The 24,922-nt window shown below is 42.3% G+C and overlaps 1 protein-coding gene across 4 annotated transcripts; it reads left to right on the top strand.

The window, feature by feature from the left end:
- The first annotated feature begins 729 nt into the window (after positions 1–729).
- On the top strand, positions 730–24,147 carry LOC112265472 (phosphoserine phosphatase). Of its 4 annotated transcripts, none has more exons than XM_024442813.2 (6): positions 730–831; positions 20,957–21,100; positions 21,292–21,426; positions 21,652–21,797; positions 22,233–22,381; positions 23,517–24,147. In XM_024442813.2, the coding sequence occupies exons 2-6, from the start codon at positions 20,961–20,963 to the stop codon at positions 23,625–23,627; spliced, it is 681 nt and encodes a 226-aa protein (XP_024298581.1). In that variant the 5' UTR covers positions 730–831; positions 20,957–20,960; the 3' UTR covers positions 23,628–24,147. The 4 variants fall into 4 exon arrangements, with proteins under 4 accessions (XP_024298581.1, XP_024298580.1, XP_024298583.1 ...); XM_024442812.2 differs by having other exon boundaries at positions 795–960; XM_024442815.2 differs by having other exon boundaries at positions 815–835.
- The last annotated feature ends 775 nt before the right edge of the window (positions 24,148–24,922 follow it).

The raw sequence follows: 24,922 nt of genomic DNA, 5'->3' as shown, positions 1-24,922 counted from the left end.
ACAACACCGATATAGTATTTTTTCTGAAAGTTGCCGGGATGTCACGTTTCCTACTTATCTCAATACACTCGTAACAATTTAATCATTACGAAATTTATATTAGATCAAATAAACCTCACGTAGCAAATAAGCCACCAAATTCGACACTCTCACTGATCTCCACACAAAACTCATTGCTTGGTGGGCGAAGCAACGAAAAAACGCCGCCTGCTGGACATTTTTTCTGCCGAGTTGGGCATCTCACCTCTTCGCCTCTTGGGTTACGTAAAAACAGAGATATTAGAGAAAGGAGGAGATAAGAATCAAATGGGTCAGTTAATGTAACGCCCCACCCAGCACCTTGTCGAAGTAAATCGTCACGCAATTCCTTCTCAAAGTCAGGGTATGAGTCGATAAACGTGCATATTTTCCTCGAAAGTATATGTCACGATTCCAAAGCTATATACAATATTACAGATAGCAAGTTAATTATCTCACATCTTGGAATATGTGTGTAATGTACTTCTTGTTGACGAAATACATGCAAATTTGGGTTTTTGAGCTAGCGCCCAACTGACTCCATTTCATTCCTCTACTTGTCCCAAAATCACAGAGTGCACCACGCGGCTCATTGAAGTAGCATGGGCATCGTACACAATGACCGATAATACGCTGCCAATTGAGTTTTCCATCTCCTCGAAAGTGTCTCTGGTAAAAAGCAAACCGTATAGTGGGCGGTCTCACGTGCAGGCTTTCTTTTGATTCGCTCGGCTTTCTCTTCCTCACTGAACCTATTGAAAGCATCAGGAAAGTGAAACCGTGGACAGTGCCATATCAACGCTTTAGCAACCAGTAAGTAAGAACATTTTTCACAAACTTGTTTTCTTATTGAAGAAAGTAGACTTAGTTTGCAGGACCAGCACATGCCAAAAAATACATATGAAGAGTAACATTTAACACCATCAAGGACACTTTGCACAGGTAATACAGACGTATATATTGTCCTTGAATTGATACATTATGTAACGCATTGCATGATTTCAAATGAACTCTATTGTTTTGCTCTGTGATGCCGACCGTGCACAAATGTATCGTAGTGGAAGATCAAGTCGGCAATGGTATTCATCACCTTTTGCGCGCATGCCGGGCACTCTTTCGCGAGGAGAGGGTGACGCAACAGTTCAGTTGCACGATAGTCTTCTCCAAGGCTGCTGTTGTAGTCTGTTGCTACTGCCAGCAACTAGAAGAAAACGTTGCACTGACCGTCTAAGTTAATTCGGTGTAATTTTTAACAATATAATATATATTTTAAAGTTTTGTCTCGTTAAATATTGTTTTGCACTGCATCAGTCGATTAATCATGTACAGTAGACTGTTTCTATCGCATGCTTGAGCTGATCACTGTCGTGTAATCAAACTTGTCTGTACGTGAGTAAAATAACTACTAACAGTATATCTTTTATGAAGGCAAATTTATTGCTAGCTTCACATTACAAGCCACATGAGAGAGTGAGCGATGCTTTCCTCATGAACCCCTACGTTTCCCAAGATACATTAGCATATGACCAATCAGGATGCAATATGCAAATAACACCACATCTCCCTTTTCAGAGGATAAATGGTACACTGCCTTTGTCTCAAAAAACCTCAAGGTATTATTCTGTCTTTATGTCGGTAGGTCTAAGGGATTATTCTGTATTTTATGTCGGTAGGTCTGTTCCTGTCTAGTTCTTCTGGAACATTTCAACATAGTCATGATTGTAAAATATTTTCTGTAAACTTTAACCCAAAATGAATCTCTCATTTATTTTAACACAAATGTACCCCACAGATAAGTTAGAACTGTAACAACTTGACAGCTGTTGTTTTGTCTTATTTTTTTAAAACTTTGAGCTCAGTCTTTTGTTGTTCCTCTGATTTAAAAGTCCAGCCTTTGAGGTTTAAAACCTGTTATGGCTGCATCCCTTTGTTCTCAATTTCCGCCTGAAGACATACCCAAATCTAACTGCCTGTAGCTCAGCCCCAGAGGCAAGGATATGCATATTCTTGGTATCATTTGAATGGAAACATTCTGAAGTTTGTGGAAATGTTAATTGAATGTAGGAGAATATAACACAGTAGATCTGCTGGAAGAAAAGAGAAAGAAATAGCATACGTTTTCTGTTTTTTATTATTGTAGTATCATCTTTCACATGTACTAGAATAGCCACACAGTCAGATAGGATGCTGGAGATAATTTTGATGGATAACACAAGAGGGCAACTGTAGGTGTGCAAAGTTTCAACTTTAACTTCAGGAATGGGTGAGCTACATGACATTTAGCATGAAGTCACCCAGGTGTCCCACACAAGTTGCCCAAATGTACCCAAGTGGCCGAATTCGTGAAATGACCTATAACTATATACAGCAGTGCACATCAAAAAGCAATTCTAACACACACACACAAAAAAAAACATGTTTAAACTTCTTAAGCTTCCCCCCTACTTTTTCTGAAATTCTGTTAAAAATCGCGCAACATTTTGGCGTCCTGCTACTCAGGCCAGGAATATAGTATATGCATATGATTAGTATGTGTGGATAGAAAACACTCAGACGTTTCCAAAACTGTTTAAATCACGGCTGTGACTATAACAGAACGTCTGTTTCATCGAAAAGCGCAGGAAAATCTGATCACTGGAGATGGAAAAAAAGTATCCATGCGCCACTCCCATGAATTGTTAAAGGTGAACCGTAATATATTTGGCCAAGCTTGCAGTACCTACAGCTACAGCTACCACAGGATCTATAGAGTCTCCTCATTTGAATCTGAATTGATTCTTGGTAGATCCGCCCGAAGGGAAACGATTCTCTCCGACCACCGACCCGAGGCATTGTCTGTCTTTTTCTCCGGACATTTTTCCACACGGCAGGCTATCGAATTTACATCGCCTCCTGATGATTTTTATAGCTTATTAACGTGTAGTTATACCTAAAGTTGCATTAGAAAGGTATTTCGAAGTGTTTTGTAAAAGTTTATCGTCGAATTTTTAACTTTTAAAAAATGACGTTACGTTATGAAACGCTCTTTTTTTTTCGTTTTCCACACAGTCTTCATAGATCGATATCTAGGCTATATATGGACCGATTTAATCCAAAAAAGACCCAGTATTGATTATGGGACATCAAGGTGTGCAAAGAAAGAAGATGGTCAAAGGTAATTAATGTTTTATATTTTATTGTGCGGTTTGTGTAGCGCCGACTATGCTAATTCTTTTGTTTACATCCCCTACGGGTCTTTTGGGGTGTTGCATGCTATCAGATAATAGCTTCTCATGCTTTCGCCGAAAAGCATTTTAAAAATCTGACACGGTGGCTAGATTCACAATGACTGTAGCTTTATTTTAATACCAAACATGTGTATTTTAATGAACGTTTGCGTTTTAACTAATACCATTAGCATATAGCGTCGCGCATGTGCATTTCTAGAGCTCTAGGTGAGACGTCTGCGTCTCAAGTAAGCTCAAGAGGTTAAAAAAATATTAGAAAATAAATATATTTAAAAAAAACAGTACACACCTTGGAAATCCTCATCACAGTATTTTGCTGCCTGTGCCCTGTCCCATAGCAGTCTCTTTCTGATGTAAAGCAGAGGCAAACTGAACAAGTGGTGCATTTCATGCGACACAGAACACAACAACGCCTCCATGCTGTGCCCTTTTGGCCCTGAGGCACAGTCATGCCTGCAGTAATGAACTGTGGCATATGAACACCACTGGGGGCACAGGTAGAGCGGGCAGCTTGGCACCGGGGCCTCCCAGTCGGAGTCGCTATCACTGTGAAAGAAAACGTTAAAAAAATATTTGTATTGTATGAGCCTTTTATCATCACATAAAATAAACCGATATGTATTGATTGTATAGAGCAGAGGGAACAGTCACTAAGGTGTTCCATTCAACTCCGGCCATTGTTATATATATATATATATATACACACACGCACACACCCAAACAAACCAACACACACACACACAAAAACAAACTACACATTTCATTGCAATTTTTTATATTTTTTTATATAATATATATATATATATTTCATAAAACGGCATTAGCACTTACCCGTCCAGAAGTACGTCCTGTCCTTGCAGAAACAGCTCCTCAGTTCGTTTGAATCATAACACTCCAAGATTCCTCAAACAAAAAATCTGTCTCACTTTCACTTTTACTTTAGAGTTTGACTTCGCTTTCCATGATGTATTCGCCAGGATATCTTCAATGAAATCGTTGAAACTACAAATTTCCGAAATACAGCTGCGCGTAAAAAGCCTTACAGCAACTCCTCTGATCGTCAAGGCGAAAATGGAGTTCCCTGCGCGTGCGATTACAACCAAGGAATTGTGGTCCAACCCCAAACCATTACATACTGGCGTTTACCTCAGCTCATTGGCTATCTACCCAGCTAGATTTCAAGAAGATCAGTGGTCATTGGGCAGAAATATAGTCAATCAATGAAGCTTCGCTAAAATTATTGGTGCGTCAGGTAGTCATTTATCGTTGTCTTCAAATCAGCTCACTTCGGTCAATTCTCCTGCAAAAAAAACAATGAAGTTTGACTGTTGCAAACATCCAGAGGAATGCACTGAAACCCACCATGACTATATAAACAATTGTTTACAGGGGAGAATCACGCTGAATACTCCGTAAAAAATTGATAGAGATGGAATTCCAGGCACAAATAGTTTACAAAATGTTTAGATTTAGGCTATAAAAATGGATTTTATCAAAGAAAACGGCACTTCATTTGATCAATGGGATACTCAGGAAGAGAAATAAGAGCAAGATATCAGAATGTAAGTCATCATTTTACCTTCAGATGTGAATGTCTAAAAACTGTCATGGCGGAAAATGTTTCTGTTCTTGATTGCTCTTCTCAAACAAAACAGCATTGGATTTGTTCTCTGTAATAGCTATTTTAAATTGGAAAACTTAGTTTGATTACCAATATTCTAATCTTTTGAAACGTGTAAGACACTTGCATTTTCAAGAATGTTTAATGTTACGAAATTGTATTTTTAGTTGTCACTCTGAAATTTCCCCTGATGTTGGTCCCTGTACGGGGATCGCAGCCATAACAGGTTTTAACTATTGCTCACCCAGACCTTGTTCTGGATGTAGCAGGTACATCCAGGATTACCTTGGGTGTTGGTGTCTCGGAGTGGTGAAGACACTTGAATCTTCTCCTGCGTAGCGTTGTTGTTCTCAGGTCCATCCATAGGGATGAGGTGATATCTGTTCCTGTGGACAGAACCGTGGGGAACGTCCACTATGTAGGATTGTGGTATTGCATGTTCCCTCAGCACTGTTCCTGTGATTTGAATCCGTCATCAACACCTGTTTTCCAGGTGGGTGTCTGCTGAGGTTGCTGACTCTGTGACGCTTGTTGAAGCGTTGCTGATCCGCACTCCTTCTCTCCTTTTCCTTGGAGCTGACCACACCTGTGTTTGGGATTGATGGGTCTAGCAGCGATGGGAGTTTTGGCACTGTGGTACGAAGCTGTCGTCCCATCAGCAGTTGCGCCGGGCTAAAGCTATTCTGGAGTGGGGTCGACCGATAGGCCAGCAAAGCAAGGTAAGGGTCAGCTGCTTTCTTGAGGAGGTTCTTCACCGTCTGAACGGCGCGTTCCACCCTATGTTGCTTTGCGGGAACTTTGGACTATTGGTGACATGGCAAAATTCATACTCTGCAGCGAAGTCGGAAAGGGGTCTTCCAGAGAACTGAGGCCCATTGTCCATAACCAGGATCTCAGGTACCCCATGGTGGGCGAAGATGGACTTCAGATGAACTACGACGTCTGCAGACTTCGTTAGTGACAGGTTTGCAATTTCCACCTTGAGGAGTAGTCCACCACTAGCAGGTAGGTTGTGCATTTCAGAGTGAACAAGTCTGCTCCCAGTCTTTGCCAAGGTCTCTCAGGAAGTTATGATGGTATATGTGGTTTGTGCCCTCTGATCTGTGTCCTGCAGATAAGCACAAGTTCGTTCAGTCCTTCGCATCCGCTGAACTCTGACCATCCTTTCTGACACATTGTCATGACATTTGAGCACACACTGTTGGCTTTGAGTTGTTCTCTCAGATTGTCTATGTAGGAAACAATCGCTGGAAGCTGTTCCATGATGGCATTTACATATGTATTTGTTCTCTCCATGAGCTCCATTTTTGCAGCAGTAGCTTTGGCTTTGACTGGCGCAAGTGACAACGTGTCTGCATTCCACAGCCTATTTCCAGGGACATGAGCAATCATATAAGAGTATGTCATAAGTCTCATCCTGAAGCGTTGCATTTGTGGGGGAAGGTTGTCCCAATATTGGTTCCCCAGAAGGCTTTGGAGCGGTTTGTGGTCAGTTTCCAGCTGGAAGTGTTGACCAATGAGAAAGTCTCTGAATCTTTCACATGCCCATATCAGCCCCAGAGCTTCTTTTTCCACTTGAGCGTGTCTCTGCTCGGTCGGTGTGAGAGACCTGGAAGCGTAAGCAACGGGTTTCCATTCCTTGATCTTCTTCAGCAGCAGCACTCCTCCTAGTCCGTAGGAAGATTCATCGGCTGACACCTTGGTCTCTTTGTTTGGGTCAAACAGGGCTAGCACGGGTGTTGATTTCAGCTCCTCCTTCAGCTCTTTGAAGGCTCTGACTTGGTCGGCCCCCCAGTACCAGTGGCTTTTCTTTGAGAGTAGGTCACTGAGAGGTTTGTCCTTTTCTGCTAACTGAAGGATGAACTTTGCCAGTTGGTTCACCATTCCTAGAAAATCCGTAGCTCGCTGACTTTGGATGGCTCTGCCATCTCCTCGACAGCCTCTGTCTTTGTCGGATCGGGCTGTACTCCTTTGTCTGAGATACTGTGGCCCAGGAACTTCACTTCCTCCTTTTGACAGGATACATTTCAAAACAAATTTTGTTTGTCACATGTGTCCCGAATACAACAGTGAAATGCTTACTTACAAGCCCTTAACCAACAATGCAGTTTTAAGAAAATCCCTAAAAAAGTAAGCATAACAGATATAATTAAAGAGCAGCAGTAAGTAACAATAGAAGGGCAATGTACAGGGGGTACCGGTACAGTGTCTATGTGCAGGGGGCACCAGTGTTGAGGTAATTATGTACATGTAGGTAGAGTTATTAAAGTGGCTATGCATAGATAATAACAGAGAGTAGCAGGGGGGGGGGCAGCAATGCAAATAGTCTGGGTAGCCATTTGATTAGCTGTTCAGGAGTCTTATTACTTGGGGGTAGAAGCTGTTTAGAAGCCTCTTGGGCCTAGACTTGGTGCTCCGGTACCGCTTGCTGTGCGGTAGCAGAGCGAACAGCATATGACTAGGGTGGCTGGAGTCTGACAATTTTTAGCGCCTTCCTCTGACACTGTTATAGAGGTCCTGGATGGTAGGAGGCTTGGCCCCGGTGATGTACTGGTCAGTACGCACTACCCTCTGTAGTGCCTTGTGGTCGGAGGCCGAGCAGTTGCCATACCAGGCAGTGAATCGGAATGGCCGATTAATTAGGGCCGATTTCAAGTTTTCATAACAATCGGAAATCGGTATTTTTGGGCGCTGATTTAAATGTAAAAAAAAATGTTTAAATCATTTTTTATATACCTTTTATTTAACTAGTCAAGTCAGTTAAGACCACATTCTTATTTTCAATGACGGCCTAGGAACGGTGGGTTAACTGCCTTGTTCAGGGGCAGAATGACAGATTTTCACCTTGTCAACCTTACAGTTAACTAGTCCAATGCTCTAACCACCTGCCTCTCATTGCACTCCACGAGGAGCCTGCCTGTTGTTGCATATAATCCATGCAATGCTGGGGGATGATTTAACAAAAGCGCATTTGCGAAAAAAGCACAATCGTTGGACGACTGTACCTAACCATAAACACCAATGCCTTTCTTAAAATCAATACACAGAAGTATATATTTTTTAAACCTGCATATTTAGCTGAAAGAAATCCAGGTTAGCAGGTAATATTAACCAGGTGAAATTGTGTCATTTCTCTTGCGTTCATTGCACGCAGAGTCAGGGTATATGCAACAGTTTTGAGCAGCCTGGCTCATTGCGAACTAATTTGCCAGAATTTTACGTAATTATGACATACAATTGAAGGTTGTGCAATGTAACAGCAATATTTAGACTTAGGGATGCCACCCGTTAGATAAAATACCGAACGGTTCCGTATTTCACTGAAATAATAAACATTTTGTTTTCAAATTGATCGTTTCCGGATTCGACCATATTAATGACCAAAGGTTCGTATTTCTGTGTGTTATTATGTTATAATTAAGTCTATGATTTGATAGAGCAGTCTGACTGAGCAATGGTAGGCAGCAGCAGGCTCGTAAGCATTCATTCAAACAACACTTTTGTGCATTTTGCCAGCAGCTCTTCGCAAGCACAGCGCTGTTTATGACTTCAAGCCTATCAGCCTAATGGCTGGTGTAACCGATGTGAAATGGCTAGCTAGTTAGCTGGGTGTGCGCTAATAGCGTTTCAAATGTCACTCACTCTGAGACTTGGAGTAGTTATTCCCCTTGCTCTGCAAGGGCCGTGGCTTTTGTGGAGCGATGGGTAACGCTGCTTCGAGTGTGGCTGTTGTCGATGTGTTCCTGGTTCGAGCCCAGGTAGGGGTGAGGAGAGGGACGGAAGCTATACTGTTACACTGGCAATACTATAGTGCCTATAAGAACATCCAATAGTCAAAGTGTCACGTTCTGACCACAGTTCTGTTATTTTATTCTTTGTTTTAGTATGGTCAGAGCGTGAGTTGGGGTGGGCAGTCTGTTTGTTTTTCTATGTTGGTTTTTGTGTTCGGCCTAGTATGGTTCTCAATCAGAGGCAGGTGTCGTTAGTTGTCTCTGATTCAGAATCATACTTAGGTAGCCTGGGTTTCACTTTTGGTGGGTGGGTGTTTGTTTCCATGTGAGTGTTTGGGTCACACGGTACTGTTTCGTTTTGTTCACATCGTTTATTGTTTTGTTCCAGTGTTCAGTTTGTTTATTAAAAAAGACATGAACACTTACCACGCTGCACCTTGGTCCTCCTCTCTATCCCCAGACGACATCCGTTACACAAAGGTATATGAAATACAAATGGTACAGAGAGAAATAGTCCTATAAATACTATATCAACTACAACCTAAAACCTCTTACCTTGGAATATTGAAGTCTCATGTTAAAGGGAACCACCAACTTTCACATGTTCTCATGTTCTGAGCAAGGAACTCAAACGTTAGCTTTTTTACATGGCACATATTGCACTTTTACTTCTCCAACACTTTGTTTTTGCATTATTTAAACCAAATTGAACATTTTTCATTATTTATTTGAGGCTAAATTGATTTTTATTGATGTATTATATTAAGTTAAAATAAGTGTTAATTCGGTATTGTTGTAATTGTCATTATTACAAATACATTTTAAAAAATTGGCAGATTAATCGGTAGCGGATTTTTTTGGTCCTCCAATAATCGGTATCGGCGTTGAAAAATCATAATCGGCCGACCTCTAGTTAGGATGCTCTCTATGGTGCAGCTGTATAAGTTATCCTTTTGAGGATCTGAGGACCCATGCCAAATCTTCAGTCTCCTGAGGGGGGAAAAGGTGTTGTCGTGCTCTCTTCACAACTGTCTTGGTGTGCTTGAACCATGTTAGTTTGGTGATGTGGACGCCAAGGAACTTGAAGCTCTCAACCTGTGCCACTACAGCCCCGTCGATGAGAATGGGGGCATGCTCGGTCCTCCTTCTCCTGTAGTCCACAATCATCTCTTTTGTCTTGATTACATTGAGGGAGAGGTTGTTGTTCTGGCACCACACAGCCTGTTCTCTGACCTCCTCCCTGTAGGCAGTCTCGTCGGTGATCAGGCCTTCCACTGTTGTGTCATCAGTAAACTTATTGATGGTGTTGGAGTCGTGCCTGGCCGTGCAGTCATGAGTGAACCGTGAGTACAGTAGGGGACTGAGCACGCACTCCTGAGGGGCCCCTGTGTTGAGGATCAGCGTGGCAGATGTGTTGTTACCTACCCTTACCACCTGGGGGCGGCTCGTCAGGAAGTCCAGGATCCAGTTGCAGACGGAGGTGTTTAGTCACAGGGTCCTTAGCTTAGTGATGAGCTTTGTGGGCACTATGGTGTTGAATTCTGAGCTGTAGTCAATGAATAGCATTTTCACATAGGTGTTCCTTTTGTCCAGGTGGGAAAGGGCAGTGTGGAGTGCAATAGAGATTGCATCATCTGTGGATCTGTTGGGGCGGTATGCAAATTGGAGTGGGTCTAGGGTTTCTGGGATAATGGTGTTGATGTGAGCCATTACCAGCCTTTCGAAGCATTTCATGGCTACAGATGTGAGTGCTACAGGTCGGTAGTCATTTAGGCAGGTTACCTTCGTGTTCTTGTGCACAGGGACTATGGTGGTCTGCTTGAAACATGTTGGTATTACAGACTCAGACAGGGAGAGGTTAAAAATGTCAGTGAAGACACTTGCCGGTTGGTCAGCGCATGCTCGGAGTACACATCCTGGTAATCTGTCTGGCCCTGTGGCCTTGTGAATGTTGACCTGTTTAAAGGTCTTATTCACATCGGCTACATAGTCATCCGGAACAGCTACCTGTCTCCAAGTGAGCATGGTAGGCTGGTAGGCTTGTGTCACCGGGCAACTCTCGGCCATGCTTGCCTTTTGTAGTCCGTAATAGTTTGCAAGCCCTGCCACATCCGACGAGCATCGGAGCCGGTGTGGTACGATTCGATCTTAGTCTTGTATTAACGCTTTGCTTGTTTGATGGTTCGTTGGAAGGCATAGCGGGATTTCTTATACGCTTCCGGCTTTGAGTCCCGCTCCTTGAAAGCGACAGCTCTCCCCTTTAGCTCACTGCAAATGTTGCCTGTAATCCATGGCTTCTGGTTGGCGTATGTGCAAACAGTCACTGTGGGGACGACGTCCTCGGTGCCCTTATTGATAAAGACGGTGACTGATGTTTTGTACTCCTCAATGCCATCGGAAGAATCCCGGAACATATTCCAGTCTGTGCTAGCAAAACAGTCCTGTAGCTTAGCATCTGCTTCATCTGACCACTTTTTTTATAGACCGAGTCACTGGTGCTTCCAGCTTTAAATTTAGCTTGTAAGCTGGAATCAGGAGGATAGAGTTATGGTCAGATTTGCCAAATGGAGGGCGAGGGAGAGCTTTGTACGCATCTCTGTGTGAGGATTTAAAGTGGTCTTTTTCCCTCTGGTTGCACATTTAACGTGCTGATAGAAATGATGTAAAACTGATTTAATTTAATTTGTCCATGATTTCATCTGATTTCATTTGTCCATGTTCAAAGTTAAGCCGGCTTTTTCCATCTTCTGCAATGCTAAAAGGCAGACCGTTAAAGTAGTAATGTCCAGAAGGTGTGATGAAGGTTGTTTGCTTAACTGACTCCTTGGCTAGCGGAATCTGCCAGAAGCTCATGTCCGCGTTGAGCTTGCTGAAGATCTTCGCCCCGGCTAATGAGCCAAGGGTCTGTTCGACAGTGGGAAGTATGTATTTTTCTCATTGAGACTGGTAAAATCGACACATATCTACACGTCCCAGTTCTTCTTTGGGACAACCACCATGCCGGCTCACCAGTCCGTGGGCTCCTCCACTCTGGTAGCAGCCTTGAACCCTTGCTTGCACACTAGCTCTTTCTTGACTTTTGGCAGCAATGTCAGAGGAATCCGTCATGCAGTGAATAGGGCTCTGCGCCAGGTTTCAGCTTGATGGTATATGGTTGTTGTACTGTGCCAAGACCGCTGCACAGCTTTGGATAGCTTTCTTTCAGTGTTTGTAAATTAATGCTGTCAGAGTCGAGCTACTAGCTCATGCTTTGTGATCGCTGGTCTGCCTAGTAAAGCTGTGTGTAGATCTCTGATGACATACACGTCCTCCAGTGTCTCCTTTTCTCCTTTTCATAGAACCACACTTGCGATGCCGATCACATCCAGCGGCACTCTTCCTGGTCCTAGCAGAGGCAACAGTGTCTATTTTAAATTTCACATTTCTGTTCATCACTTGAATGTCAATCATCCTGCTCTTACAGTGCCTTGCGAAAGTATTCGGCCCCCTTGAACTTTGCGACCTTTTGCCACATTTCAGGCTTCAAACATAAAGATATAAAACTGTATTTTTTTGTGAAGAATCAACAACAAGTGGGACACAATCATGAAGTGGAACGACATTTATTGGATATTTCAAACTTTTTTAACAAATCAAAAACTGAAAAATTGGGCTTGCAAAATTATTCAGCCCCCTTAAGTTAATACTTTGTAGCGCCACCTTTTGCTGCGATTACAGCTGTAAGTCGCTTGGGGTATGTCTCTATCAGTTTTGCACATCGAGAGACTGAAATTTTTCCCATTCCTCCTTGCAAAACAGCTCGAGCTCAGTGAGGTTGGATGGAGAGCATTTGTGAACAGCAGTTTTCAGTTCTTTCCACAGATTCTCGATTGGATTCAGGTCTGGACTTTGACTTGGCCATTCTAACACCTGGATATGTTTATTTTTGAACCATTCCATTGTAGATTTTGCTTTATGTTTTGGATCATTGTCTTGTTGGAAGACAAATCTCCGTCCCAGTCTCAGGTATTTTGCAGACTCCATCAGACTTCTTCCAGAATGGTCCTGTATTTGGCTCCATCCATCTTCCCATCAATTTTAACCATCTTCCCTGTCCCTGCTGAAGAAAAGCAGGCCCAAACCATGATGCTGCCACCACCATGTTTGACAGTGGGGATGGTGTGTTCAGGGTGATGAGCTGTGTTGCTTTTACGCCAAACATAACGTTTTGCATTGTTGACAAAAAGTTCAATTTTGGTTTCATCTGACCAGAGCACCTTCTTCCACATGTTTGGTGTGTCTCCCAGGTGGCTTGTGGCAAACTTTAAACAACACTTTTTATGGATATCTTTAAGAAATGGCTTTCTTCTTGCCACTCTTCCTTAAAGGCCAGATTTGTGCAATATACGACTGATTGTTGTCCTATGGACAGAGTCTCCCACCTCAGCTGTAGATCTCTGCAGTTCATCCAGAGTGATCATGGGCCTCTTGGCTGCATCTCTGATCAGTCTTCTCCTTGTATGAGCTGAAAGTTTAGAGGGACGGCCAGGTCTTGGTAGATTTGCGGTGGTCTGATACTCCTTCCATTTCAATATTATCGCTTGCACAGTGCTCCTTGGGATGTTTAAAGCTTGGGAAATCTTTTTGTATCCAAATCCGGCTTTAAACTTCTTCACAACAGTATCTCGGACCTGCCTGGTGTGTTCCTTGTTTTTCATGATGCTCTCTGCGCTTTTAACGGACCTCTGAGACTATCACAGTGCAGGTGCATTTATACGGAGACTTGATTACACACAGGTGGATTGTATTTATCATCATTAGTCATTTAGGTCAACATTGGATCATTCAGAGATCCTCACTGAACTTCTGGAGAGAGTTTGCTGCACTGAAAGTAAAGGGGCTGAATAATTTTGCACGCCCAATTTTTCAGTTTTTGATTTGTTAAAAAAGTTTGAAATATCCAATAAATGTCGTTCCACTTCATGATTGTGTCCCACTTGTTGTTGATTCTTCACAAAAAAATACAGTTCTATATCTTTATGTTTGAAGCCTGAAATGTGGCAAAAGGTCGCAAAGTTCAAGGGGGCCGAATACTTTCGCAAGGCACTGTATATTGTTCCTCGGAAAATGCTATCATCCTTTTCTTTGAACCTTGTTTACGGCTCTTAATGACACGTTGGTAATGTCCTGTTTTCCCACAGGAGTGACGCACTACTTCATTAGCTGTACACTGTGCTCTTGGATGGGCAAGGATTTTGACACAGTTTTGACATTGGCTGCTTTTTGTCATTTCATGGCTAGCTTTCTCATGCTGGAATTTCTGTTTCCACTGGCTGCCTTTCTACATAACTCTATCCACTGGGCACAATAAAGAATGCAAGAAATCCATCTCTTATTTGTCCATACTGTTTTTGCTCGAGGTTGTTTAGGTTTAGACCCCTCAACGTCATCTGCTTCGTCGCCCGTACAGTACATACAGTAGAGTGTTTACCTGGTTTTTCTCGGTAGATGTGTGAAGATTACTCGCTTGACGAAAGCGCTTGAACCTCTTAAGCAATTTGGTCCATTCTTGAGGTTTAGAAAAATCTAACTTATATGCTAAATGTAAGGCTTGGGCCTGTATGCGCAAGTATCTGTGACCCTCCCGCTGCACTTTGCATGGGTGGCTGGCCTCTTCCCACTGCTGCCGGTGGCTACTGTGCTTCTCCTGCGATGTCTTCCATGCCTAATAGCCTCCTCGATTTTCTTCCCAAAACTTTTCAACTGTAAGCTAAACTCTGTTAGTAAATACACTCGTTCTAGTCCACTTCTGACACCATGTTGTGTAATCAAACTTGTCTGTACGTGAGTAAAATAACTACTAACGGTGTATCTTTATGAAGGCACATTTATTGCTAACTTCACATTACAAGCCACATGAGAGAGAGTGATGCATTCCTCGTGAACCCCTACATTCCCCAGGTCCTCATTAGCATATGGCCAATCAGGATGCAATATGCAAATAGCACCCCAATCACATTATCTTACTTTTCAACTCATTTGACCAAATTTTCAGCCTGGTTTCAGACTAGACGTAACATAGTAAATTAAAATCCTGGACACTCAAATTAGTATGGAATGTTACATTTGGTATGGTTACATAAGACAAAAAAAACAAAAGGAGGGTGATTGGTCAGAATGGGTGGGCATATAACGTAAATGTCTAGCAACCCAACATTTCAACTACTTAGTACTTTTTTTGCAAATTTGTAGCTACATATCATGTTAGTTTTGAATATGTCCGTAAACACACCGGCCAGCTGGTCTGCGCATGCTCTGAGGGCGCGGCTGGGGATGCCGTCTGGGCCTGCAGCCTTGCGAGGGTTAACACGTTTAAATGTCTTACTCACTTCGGCTGCAGTGAAGGAGAGACCGCATGTTTCCGTTGCAGGCCGTGTCAGTGGCACTGTATTGTCCTCAAAGCGGGCAAAAAAGTTATTTAGTCTGCCTGGGAGCAAGACATCCTGGTCCGTGACTGGGCTGGGTTTCTTCCTGTAGTCCGTGATTGACTGTAGACCCTGCCACATACCTCTTGTGTCTGAGCCGTTGAATTGAGATTCTACTTTGTCTCTGTACTGGCGCTTAGCTTGTTTGATAGCCTTGCGGAGGGAATAGCTGCACTGTTTGTATTCAGTCATGTTACCAGACACCTTGCCCTGATTAAAAGCAGTGGTTCGTGCCTTCAGTTTCACACGAATGCTGCCATCAATCCACGGTTTCTGGTTAGGGAATGTTTTAATCGTTGCTATGGGAACGACATCTTCAACGCACGTTCTAATGAACTCGCACACCGTATCAGCGTATTCGTCAATGTTGTTGTCTGACGCAATACGAAACATCTCCCAGTCCACGTGATGGAAGCAGTCTTGGAGTGTGGAGTCAGCTTGGTCGGACCAGCGTTGGACAGACCTCAGCGTGGGAGCTTCTTGTTTTAGTTTCTGTCTGTAGGCAGGGATCAACAAAATGGAGTCGTGGTCAGCTTTTCCGAAAGGGGGCGGGGCAGGGCCTTATATGCGTCGCGGAAGTTAGAGTAACAATGATCCAGGGTCTTTCCACCCCTGGTTGCGCAATCGATATGCTGATAAAATTTAGGGAGTCTTGTTTTCAGATTAGCCTTGTTAAAATCCCCAGCTACAATGAATGCAGCCTCCGGATAAATCGTTTCCAGTTTGCAGAGAGTTAAATAAAGTTCGTTCAGAGCCATCGATGTGTCTGCTTGGGGGGGATATATACGGCTGTGATTATAATCGAAGAGAATTCTCTTGGTAGATAATGCGGTCTACATTTGATTGTGAGGAATTCTAAATCAGGTGAACAGAAGGATTTGAGTTCCTGTATGTTTCTTTCATCACACCATGTCACGTTGGCCATAAGACATACGCCCCCGCCCGTCTTCTTACCAGAAAGATGTTTGTTTCTGTCGGCGCGATGCGTGGAGAAACCCGCTGGCTGCACCGCTTCGGATTGCGTCTCTCCAGTGAGCCATGTTTCCGTGAAGCAAAGAACGTTACAGTCTCTGATGTCCCTCTGGAATGCTACCCTTGCTCGGATTTCATCAACCTTGTTGTCAAGAGACTGGACATTGGCAAGAAGAATGCTAGGGAGTGGTGCACGATGTGCCCGTCTCCGGAGTCTGACCAGAAGACCGCTTCGTTTCCCTCTTTTTCTGAGTCGTTTTTTTTTTGGTCGCTGCATGTGATCCACTCGGTTACACTGGTTGTAAGGCAGAACACAGGATCCGCGTCGCGAAAAACATATTCTTGGTCGTACTGATGGTGAGTTGACGCTGATCTTATATTCAGTAGTTCTTCTCGGCTGTATGTAAAGAAGCCTAAGATGACCTGGGGTACTAGTGTAAGAAATAACACGTAAAAAAACAAAAAACTGCATAGTTTCCTAGGAACGCGAAGCGAGGCGGCCATCTCTGTCGGCGCCGGAAGTACAAATACTTCCGGCGTGCTTTGAAGTGCTTTGAGAGACTAGTCAAGGACCATATCACCTCCACCCTACCTGACACCCTTGACCCACTCCAATTTGCTTACCGCCCAAATAGGTCCACAGACGATGCAATCACAACCACACTGCACACTGCCCTAACCCATCTGGACAAGAGGAATACCTATGTGAGAATGCTGTTCATCGACTACAGCTCGGCATTCAACACCATAGTACCCTCCAAGCTCGTCATCAAGCTCGAGACCCTGGGTCTCGACCCCGCCCTGTGCAACTGGGTACTGGACTTCCTGACGGGCCGCCCCCAGGTGGTGAGGGTAGGCAACAACATCTCCTCCCCGCTGATCCTCAACACTGGGGCCCCACAAGGGTGCGTTCTGAGCCCTCTCCTGTACTCCCTGTTCACCCACGACTGCGTGGCCATGCACGCCTCCAACTCAATCATCAAGTTTGCGGACGACACAACAGTGGTAGGCTTGATCACCAACAACGACGAGACGGCCTACAGGGAGGAGGTGAGGGCCCTCGGAGTGTGGTGTCAGGAAAATAACCTCACACTCAACGTCAACAAAACTAAGGAGATGATTGTGGACTTCAGGAAACAGCAGAGGGAACACCCCCATCCACATCGATGGAACAGTAGTGGAGAGGGTAGCAAGTTTTAAGTTCCTCGGCATACACATCACAGACAAACTGAATTGGTCCACTCACACAGACAGCATCGTGAGGAAGGCGCAGCAGCGCCTCTTCAACCTCAGGAGGCTGAAGAAATTCGGCTTGTCACCAAAAGCACTCACAAACTTCTACAGATGCACAATCGAGAGCATCCTGGCGGGCTGTATCACCGCCTGGTATGGCAACTGCACCGCCCTCAACCGTAAGGCTCTCCAGAGGGTAGTGAGGTCTGCACAACGCATCACCGGGGGCAAACTACCTGCCCTCCAGGACACCTACACCACCCGATGCTACAGGAAGGCCATAAAGATCATCAAGGACATCAACCACCCGAGCCACTGCCTGTTCACCCCGCTGCCATCCAGAAGGCGAGGTCAGTACAGGTGCATCAAAGCTGGGACCGAGAGACTGAAAAACAGCTTCTATCTCAAGGCCATCAGACTGTTAAACAGCCACCACTAACATTGAGTGGCTACTGCCAACACACTGTCAATGACACTGACTCTACTCCAGCCACTTTAATCATGGGAATTGATGGGAAATGATGTAAATATATCACTAGCCACTTTAAACAATGCTACCTTATATAATGTTACTTACCCTACATTATTCATCTCATATGCATACGTAGATACTGTACTCTATATCATCGACTGCATCCTTATGTAATACATGTATCACTTGCCACTTTAACTATGCCACTTGGTTTACATACTTATCTCATATGTATATACTGTACTCGATATCATCTACTGTATCTTGCCTATGCTGCTCTGTACCATCACTCATTCATATATCCTTATGTACATATTCTTTATCCCCTTACACTGTGTATGACAGTAGTTTTTTTTGGAATTGTTAGTTAGATTACTTGCTCGTTATTACTGCATTGTCGGAACTAGAAGCACAAGCATTTCGCTACACTCGCATTAACATCTGCTAACCATGTGTATGTGACAAATAAAATTTGATTTGATTTGATTTAGTTAACCCTTCTCCTAACCAATGTTCCCTCAAAAAAAAAAAATCGCTTAGTAGATTTCAGGTCTGCTGAGCGCAAAACTTGAACGTTGTGAAAATTCTGTGCAACATTCGGTGTGCGTTTACTGTGAACACTGAGTCAACTAGACTACTGTGGCTATTTGATCATAAGGCAGGCCTACCAGAGTGGCCTATCATCAATGGAGAAAATGCATCCCATAACATTTTAACATGGACATAGCTGTTCTATCGTTCAGCCTACAGTAGCAACCAATGTGTGGTTTCATGTTTTGAGAAGAAAAAAAAACATGCAGGGCTTGACATTAACCTGTTTAACCACTTGTCCTTCAGGCAAAATAACATGTATCATTATTCCCTTACAATTTTTACAGAGAATCAGACAAATTATGCTACCCAGTTTATTCAAGCCCGTCTCAAAATACAACCCTTCCCCTTTAAGACAAAAATAGCTCTTCACCTGACTTGCTTTTCAAAGATGTCTAGAAACGCACACATTTTGTGCACTTGTAGGAAGCAATCACTCCTCCATTGCTGACTACAAATTATAACTGGGCAAAAAACTCACTAACTAGGAAAGGATATGTACAAATGTGCACACATACAGTTGAAGTCGGAAGTTTACATACTTAGGTTAGAGTCAATAAACCGTTTGTCAACCACTCCACAAATTTCTTGTTAACAAGTTTTGACAAGTCGGTTAGGACATCTACTTTGAGCATGACACAAGTCATTTTTCCAACAATTGTTTACAGACAGATTATTTCACTTATATTTCACTGTATCACAATTCCAGTGGGTCAGAAGTTTACGTACACGAAGTTGACTGTGCCTTTAAACAGCTTGGAAAATTCCAGAAATTGATGTCATGGCTTTAGAAGCTTCTGATAGGCTAATTGACATCATTTGAGTCAATTGGAGATGTGGATGTATTTTAAGGCCTACCTTCACACTCAGTGCCTCTTTGCTTGACATCATGGAAAAATCTAAAGAAATCAGTCTCAGAAAAGACCTCAAGAAAAAAATGTAGACCTCCACAAGTCTGGTTAATCTTTGGGAGCAATTTCCAAATGCCCGAAGGTACCATGTTCATCTGTACAAACAATAGTACGCAAGTATAAACACCATGGGACCACGCAACCGTCATACTGCTCAGGAAGGAGACGCATTCTGTCTCCTAGAGATGAACGTACTCTGGTGCGAAAAGTGCAAATCAATCCCAAAACAACAGCAAAGGACCTTGTGAAGATGCTGGAGGAAACGGTACAGAAGTATCTATAGCCACAGTAAAACGAGTCTTATATTGACATAACCTGAAAGGCCGCTCAGCAAGGAAGAAGCCACTGCTCCAAAGCTGCCATAAAAAAGCCAGACTACGGTTTTCAACTGAACATGAGGACAAAGATCGTACTTTTTGGAGAAATGTACTCTGGCCTGATGAAACAAAAATGGAACTGTTTGGCCATAATGACCATAGTTATGTTTGGAGGAAAAGGGGGAGGCTTGCAAGCTGAAGAACACCATCCCAACCGTGAAGCACTTCACAAAATAGATGGCATCATGAGGCAGGGAAATTATGTGGATATATTGAAGCAACTTCTCAAGACATCAGTCAGGAAGTTAAAGCTTGGTCGTAAATGGGTCTTCCAAATGGACAAGGACTCCAAGCATGCTTCCAAAGTCGTGGCAAAATGGCTTAAGGACAACAAAGTCAAGGTATTGGAGTGGCCATGACAAAGCCCTGACCTCAATCCTATAGAACATTTGTGGGCAGAACAGAAAAAGCGTGTGCAAGCATGGAGGCCTTACAAACCTGACACCAGCTCAGTCAGGAGGAATGGGCCAAAATTCAACCAAATTATTGTGGGAAGCTTGTGGAAGGCTACCTGAAACGTTTGACCGAAGTTAAACAATTGAAAGACAATGCTACCAAATACTAATTGAGTGTATATAAACTTCAGACCCACTGGGAATGTGATGAAATAAATAAAAGCTGAAATAAATATTATTCTGACATTTCACATTCCTAAAATAAACTGGTTATCCTAACTGACCTAAGACAGGGAATTTTTACAAGGATTAAATGTCAGGAATTGTGAAAAACTGAGTTTTTAAATGTATTTGGCTAAACTTCCGACTTCAACAGTAGCTACATGTAGCTTTCGCCTTGATCTCAAAACAAGCGCATCTACTCACGACCCCTGTAAAAACTGTCCAGTTCGAAGTGAATTTCACAGATCCATATATATGGCAATGGTCTATTTGCATACATGTCTACTGCACATCTGATTGGTAATGGCACACCGGTCTGTGTAGAGTACATGCCTGAGTCGTGCCTGTCATTGCAATAGACTTCTACTCCGATGTGTCTGCCTGCAACAAAATCTATCGTATAGTTAGTTTTGCATACTAAGTCTTGCATAGTTCGTTTTGTTTCGGTATGTTACATTGAAAGTGGCTTATATTGTGTTGATTCGATCACAATTCCCACAGTACAGTGAAACGTTGATAGTGTTAATAACTAAGGGGAAAAATTCTAGAAAGTTGAGTGAAGTTCAGTCTTGTGCTTTCCTGTCTACTATTAACACATGTAATTACTTGTCCTCTGATGCACTCATCACTTTCAAATGCACTTGTCCTGTCCAAATAGAAATTACCGCTGTGAGTTAAACAATCAATTATGTTTTTGTCTCTCCTGGGTGCTTTTGCTTCAGCATAATGACAACTTTATCACAGACAAAGGAAATCTTCCGGAGAGCAGACGCTGTGTGCTTCGACGTGGACAGCACTGTTATCAGAGAAGAAGGCATTGATGAGCTAGCCAAATTCTGCGGGGTTGGAGATGCTGTCACAGAAATGTATGTTGTGTAGCAATTCATAGTGATTTTAAGTGCGCTGACATGCATGTTTCTTTCTTCTCGCCTTTCTTTATCTAGGCCCATCTACATTCCCCTGTACATTTCCCCTTGCCATAATTTTCTACATGTTTCTTTCTAAATGTTACATTTGCAACATATTTGTTGAGGACATTGAGTTTTTCTCATTTCAGGACTCACAAGGCCATGGGGGGGTCAGTGACTTTTAAAACCGCTCTGACAGAGCGCCTGTCCATCATCCGATGCTCGAGGGAACAAGTGAACAAACTGATAACTGACCACCCTCCTCAGTTGACGGCAGGTATTAAGTAAGTGGTTGTTGATTTCAATTTGTCAGTCTTTTTTTCCCACTCAACACTATTTGATTATTAGCAGAGGCTATGGTAATTTGATTATAATACTCACATAAAATGGTTGAACTAGTAGTCTCTTCAAGCTGGGCGTCTAACCTCAAGTTACACAATCGCTTATGAAACCTGTACTAATTTCTGCATGTTGTAGAATAAATGTACACATTTCTGTGCATTGTCCAGGGAGCTTGTTGATACTCTGCACCAGCGCAACGTGAAGGTGTTCCTGGTCTCTGGCGGTTTCCGCTGTATCGTGGAGCATGTCTCCACTCAACTCAACATTCCCCTCCATCACGTGTATGCCAACCGCCTCAAGTTCTACTTCAATGGTAAGATCAGAGCAGTATCAGAATCACCTCTCACACTGTGGAAGGGATGAAGTGTGGGTGATGACAGTATGATCATTCATGTTTTAATATTATTGGTTATTTTGGTTTGATGGCTGGAAGCAAAAACGTTTGGCCATCTTGTTACTCTGGTATCCCTGTACATTTGATATTGGCACTGACTCTGTATATAGCTTCCTCTCTTGTTTCTTAATTCTCGTTTGCTTTATTATATATATTTTTTATTTGTATTCGTTATACTATTTTGATATTGATTACTGCACTGTTGGGTAGAGATTGCAAGTGAAGCATTTTACTGTACTTGTGACAATAAAACTCGAACTGGACTTCAGAGGGCTGGTTTCAATCAAGCAAGGGGTAGATTGGCCTCTACAGGGAGGAATTCTTTACTAATTTCTTGTTCTATTTCCCCCCTAGGTGAGTTTGCTGGCTTTGACGAGACCCAGCCTACATCTGAGAGTAATGGGAAGGGGAAGGTGATCAGCATGCTCAAGGAGAAGCACGGCTTCAAGAATGTGGTGATGATCGGTGATGGAGCCACAGACCTGGAGGCCTGTCCCCCTGCAGTAAGTGTTGTCTTGTCAATACATTAAAAGACAGGTGGCAAGCTAGTATTTATAGCTGTTATTTATGTCATCTCCGGTTTTCTGTCATGGAATACTTTATTGTCCATTTTGTGGAGGAAATTTGTATTTTGTCTCTGTTCCCAACACCCCTAGACACCACAGAAACACACACACAACACATTTTAGGTGGAACACAGAGTCAACAGCAGTGCAGTGCCTCTGGAGGAGTTAAGGGCTTTTAAGCACCTTTTTTAAAGATGCAGTTGCAGGGGTGTATTCACTAGGAACCAAACAGAAGCAACTGGATTGAACCGGAGAGGAATTTACCTGAATTTGTCGAATAGAAACTCATTTCCATTGCAAAACGTTTTGCTACGGTCTGCAACTAATGAATACATCCCAATACTAGATTGTCAGGTGTTAAAGTCAGCTATAATGTAAAGTAACACTGGAATAATGGACACTGGATGTCTTTTAATCTTTTAACCTCTACGGGATCGGTCCCCCCTGGCGGGGGTTGAGCAAACATAGGCTAATGTCATTCACATGAGGTTGGAAGTAACAAAATAAAATCCCAGGACATAGACATATCTGATATGGGCAGAAAGCTTTGTTAATCTAACTACACGGTCCAAATTACAGTAGCTATTACAGTGAAAGAATACCATGCTATTGTTTGAGGAAAGTGCACAATTATGAACTTAAATGTATTAATAAACCAATTAGGCACATTTGGGCAGTCTTGATACAACATTTTGAACAGATATGCAATGGTTCATTGGATCAGTCTAAAACGTTGCACATACACTGCTGCCATCTAGTGGCCAAAATCTAAATGTAAATAATACATTATGGCCTTTCAAAGATGATGGTAAAAAGAAAAATGCGTGTTTTATTTCTATGTGTTATCTTTTACCAGATCTAATGTGTTATATTCTCCTACATTAATTTTACATTTCCACAAACTTCGAAGTGTTTCCTTTCAAATGGTATCAATAATATGCATATCCTTGCCTCAGGTCCTGAGCTACAGCCAGTTAGATTTGGTTATATCATTTTAGGCGAAAATTGGTGGGGAAAAGGGTCGGATCCATTAATTAAACAATTATCCTCACCACATTGATTTGTTTTTCAGAATGCATTCATTGGATTTGGTGGAAACGTGGTTAGGCAGCAAGTAAAGGAGAGAAGTTTGTGGTACGTCACAAGTTTTAGAGAGCTGCTAAAAGAACTGGAGAAGATTTAACAACAAGGAAATACCATAACCTGAACCCTCTTACAACTATTGTTACTAATGCTAACATCAGTGTTTTATTTTCACCTAATGGTGTGCCCTTTATGGTTTTATCTAGTGCACAATATTTTTTTATTTCCAGTCAATAGATTTTTTAAATTAATAAATGTTTACACTACAATAGTGTCTTCTTGGGTTTGACCCTTGTTGATTTTTATACTAGATAATACTAAAAAAATTAAAGTTAACTAAATGTTATCCTTTTTGTGGAGGGTTTTGAGCAGGGTTGGAGTCCATTCGATTTCATTTCAGTATGTTCATTTAATTCCTGAATTCAATTAATTGAATTGGAATTGAACCCAACCCTGGATTTGTGTTTTTTTTAACTGCACTTTTGTGGTTTTGTCCTTACGTCAAACTTTTGTGGGAAGGATAATAAAACTACTGCATTTTACAATATATGCCATTAAATGCCTTTATAGATGTAAATGTTTTGCAATTGACACTAATAATAGTAAAAGTGTAAAATGCAGTTCTGAGTATGTGTGGTCATTTACTTGTTTGTTTTCTTTGTGTCAACAGCACAACTGCCTCTGATAGTATCGTCCACTAAACAATGGCATAACTACACAGTGAACTCAAAGTATTGGGACAGGGACACATTTTTTGTTGCACTTTGGATTTGAAATTATACAATGACTAAAGTACAGAATGATCGCTTTAAATCGAAGGTATTTTCATCCATATCGAGTTAACCGTTTAGAAATTAAATTATTTTTTGTACATTGTCCCCCCATTTTTAGGGGACCAGAAGTATTGGGACAAATTCACTTGTGTATTAAAGTTGTCAAGAATGTAATATTTGGTCCCATATTCCTAGCACATTAAGTGTTTTCTAAACACTTGTACATTAATATGAATGCTACCATGATTACAGATAGTCCTGAATAAATTGTGAATAATGATGAGTGAGAAAGTTAGAGGCACAAATATCATACCCCCAAGACATGCTAACCCAACGGTTCCCAAACTAGGGGTCGCCTGATATTAAAATCGGGTCGCAAGAGAATTTCCAAAACCCTGAGAAAAAATATATATACAGTATGTATATTATATTGTCTTTGTATCTCAAAATCATTGTAATGTGGTTAACTTTAAAAATGAAAATGATTCAAATCTAAAAGATGAAATTCAAGCAGTGAGCACCCTTATATCATGAGAATTCCCACGGGGAATGACTAGGCCCTCAATGCTATGAAACCACACACTATTGCAGAGACTTATTACCGGCCGCAATTGATATGGTG

The sequence above is a fragment of the Oncorhynchus tshawytscha genome, linkage group LG13 (assembly GCF_018296145.1).
Source record: "Oncorhynchus tshawytscha isolate Ot180627B linkage group LG13, Otsh_v2.0, whole genome shotgun sequence".
Taxonomy (NCBI): domain Eukaryota; kingdom Metazoa; phylum Chordata; class Actinopteri; order Salmoniformes; family Salmonidae; genus Oncorhynchus; species Oncorhynchus tshawytscha.
This window is presented reverse-complemented; position numbering and strand designations above follow the sequence as displayed.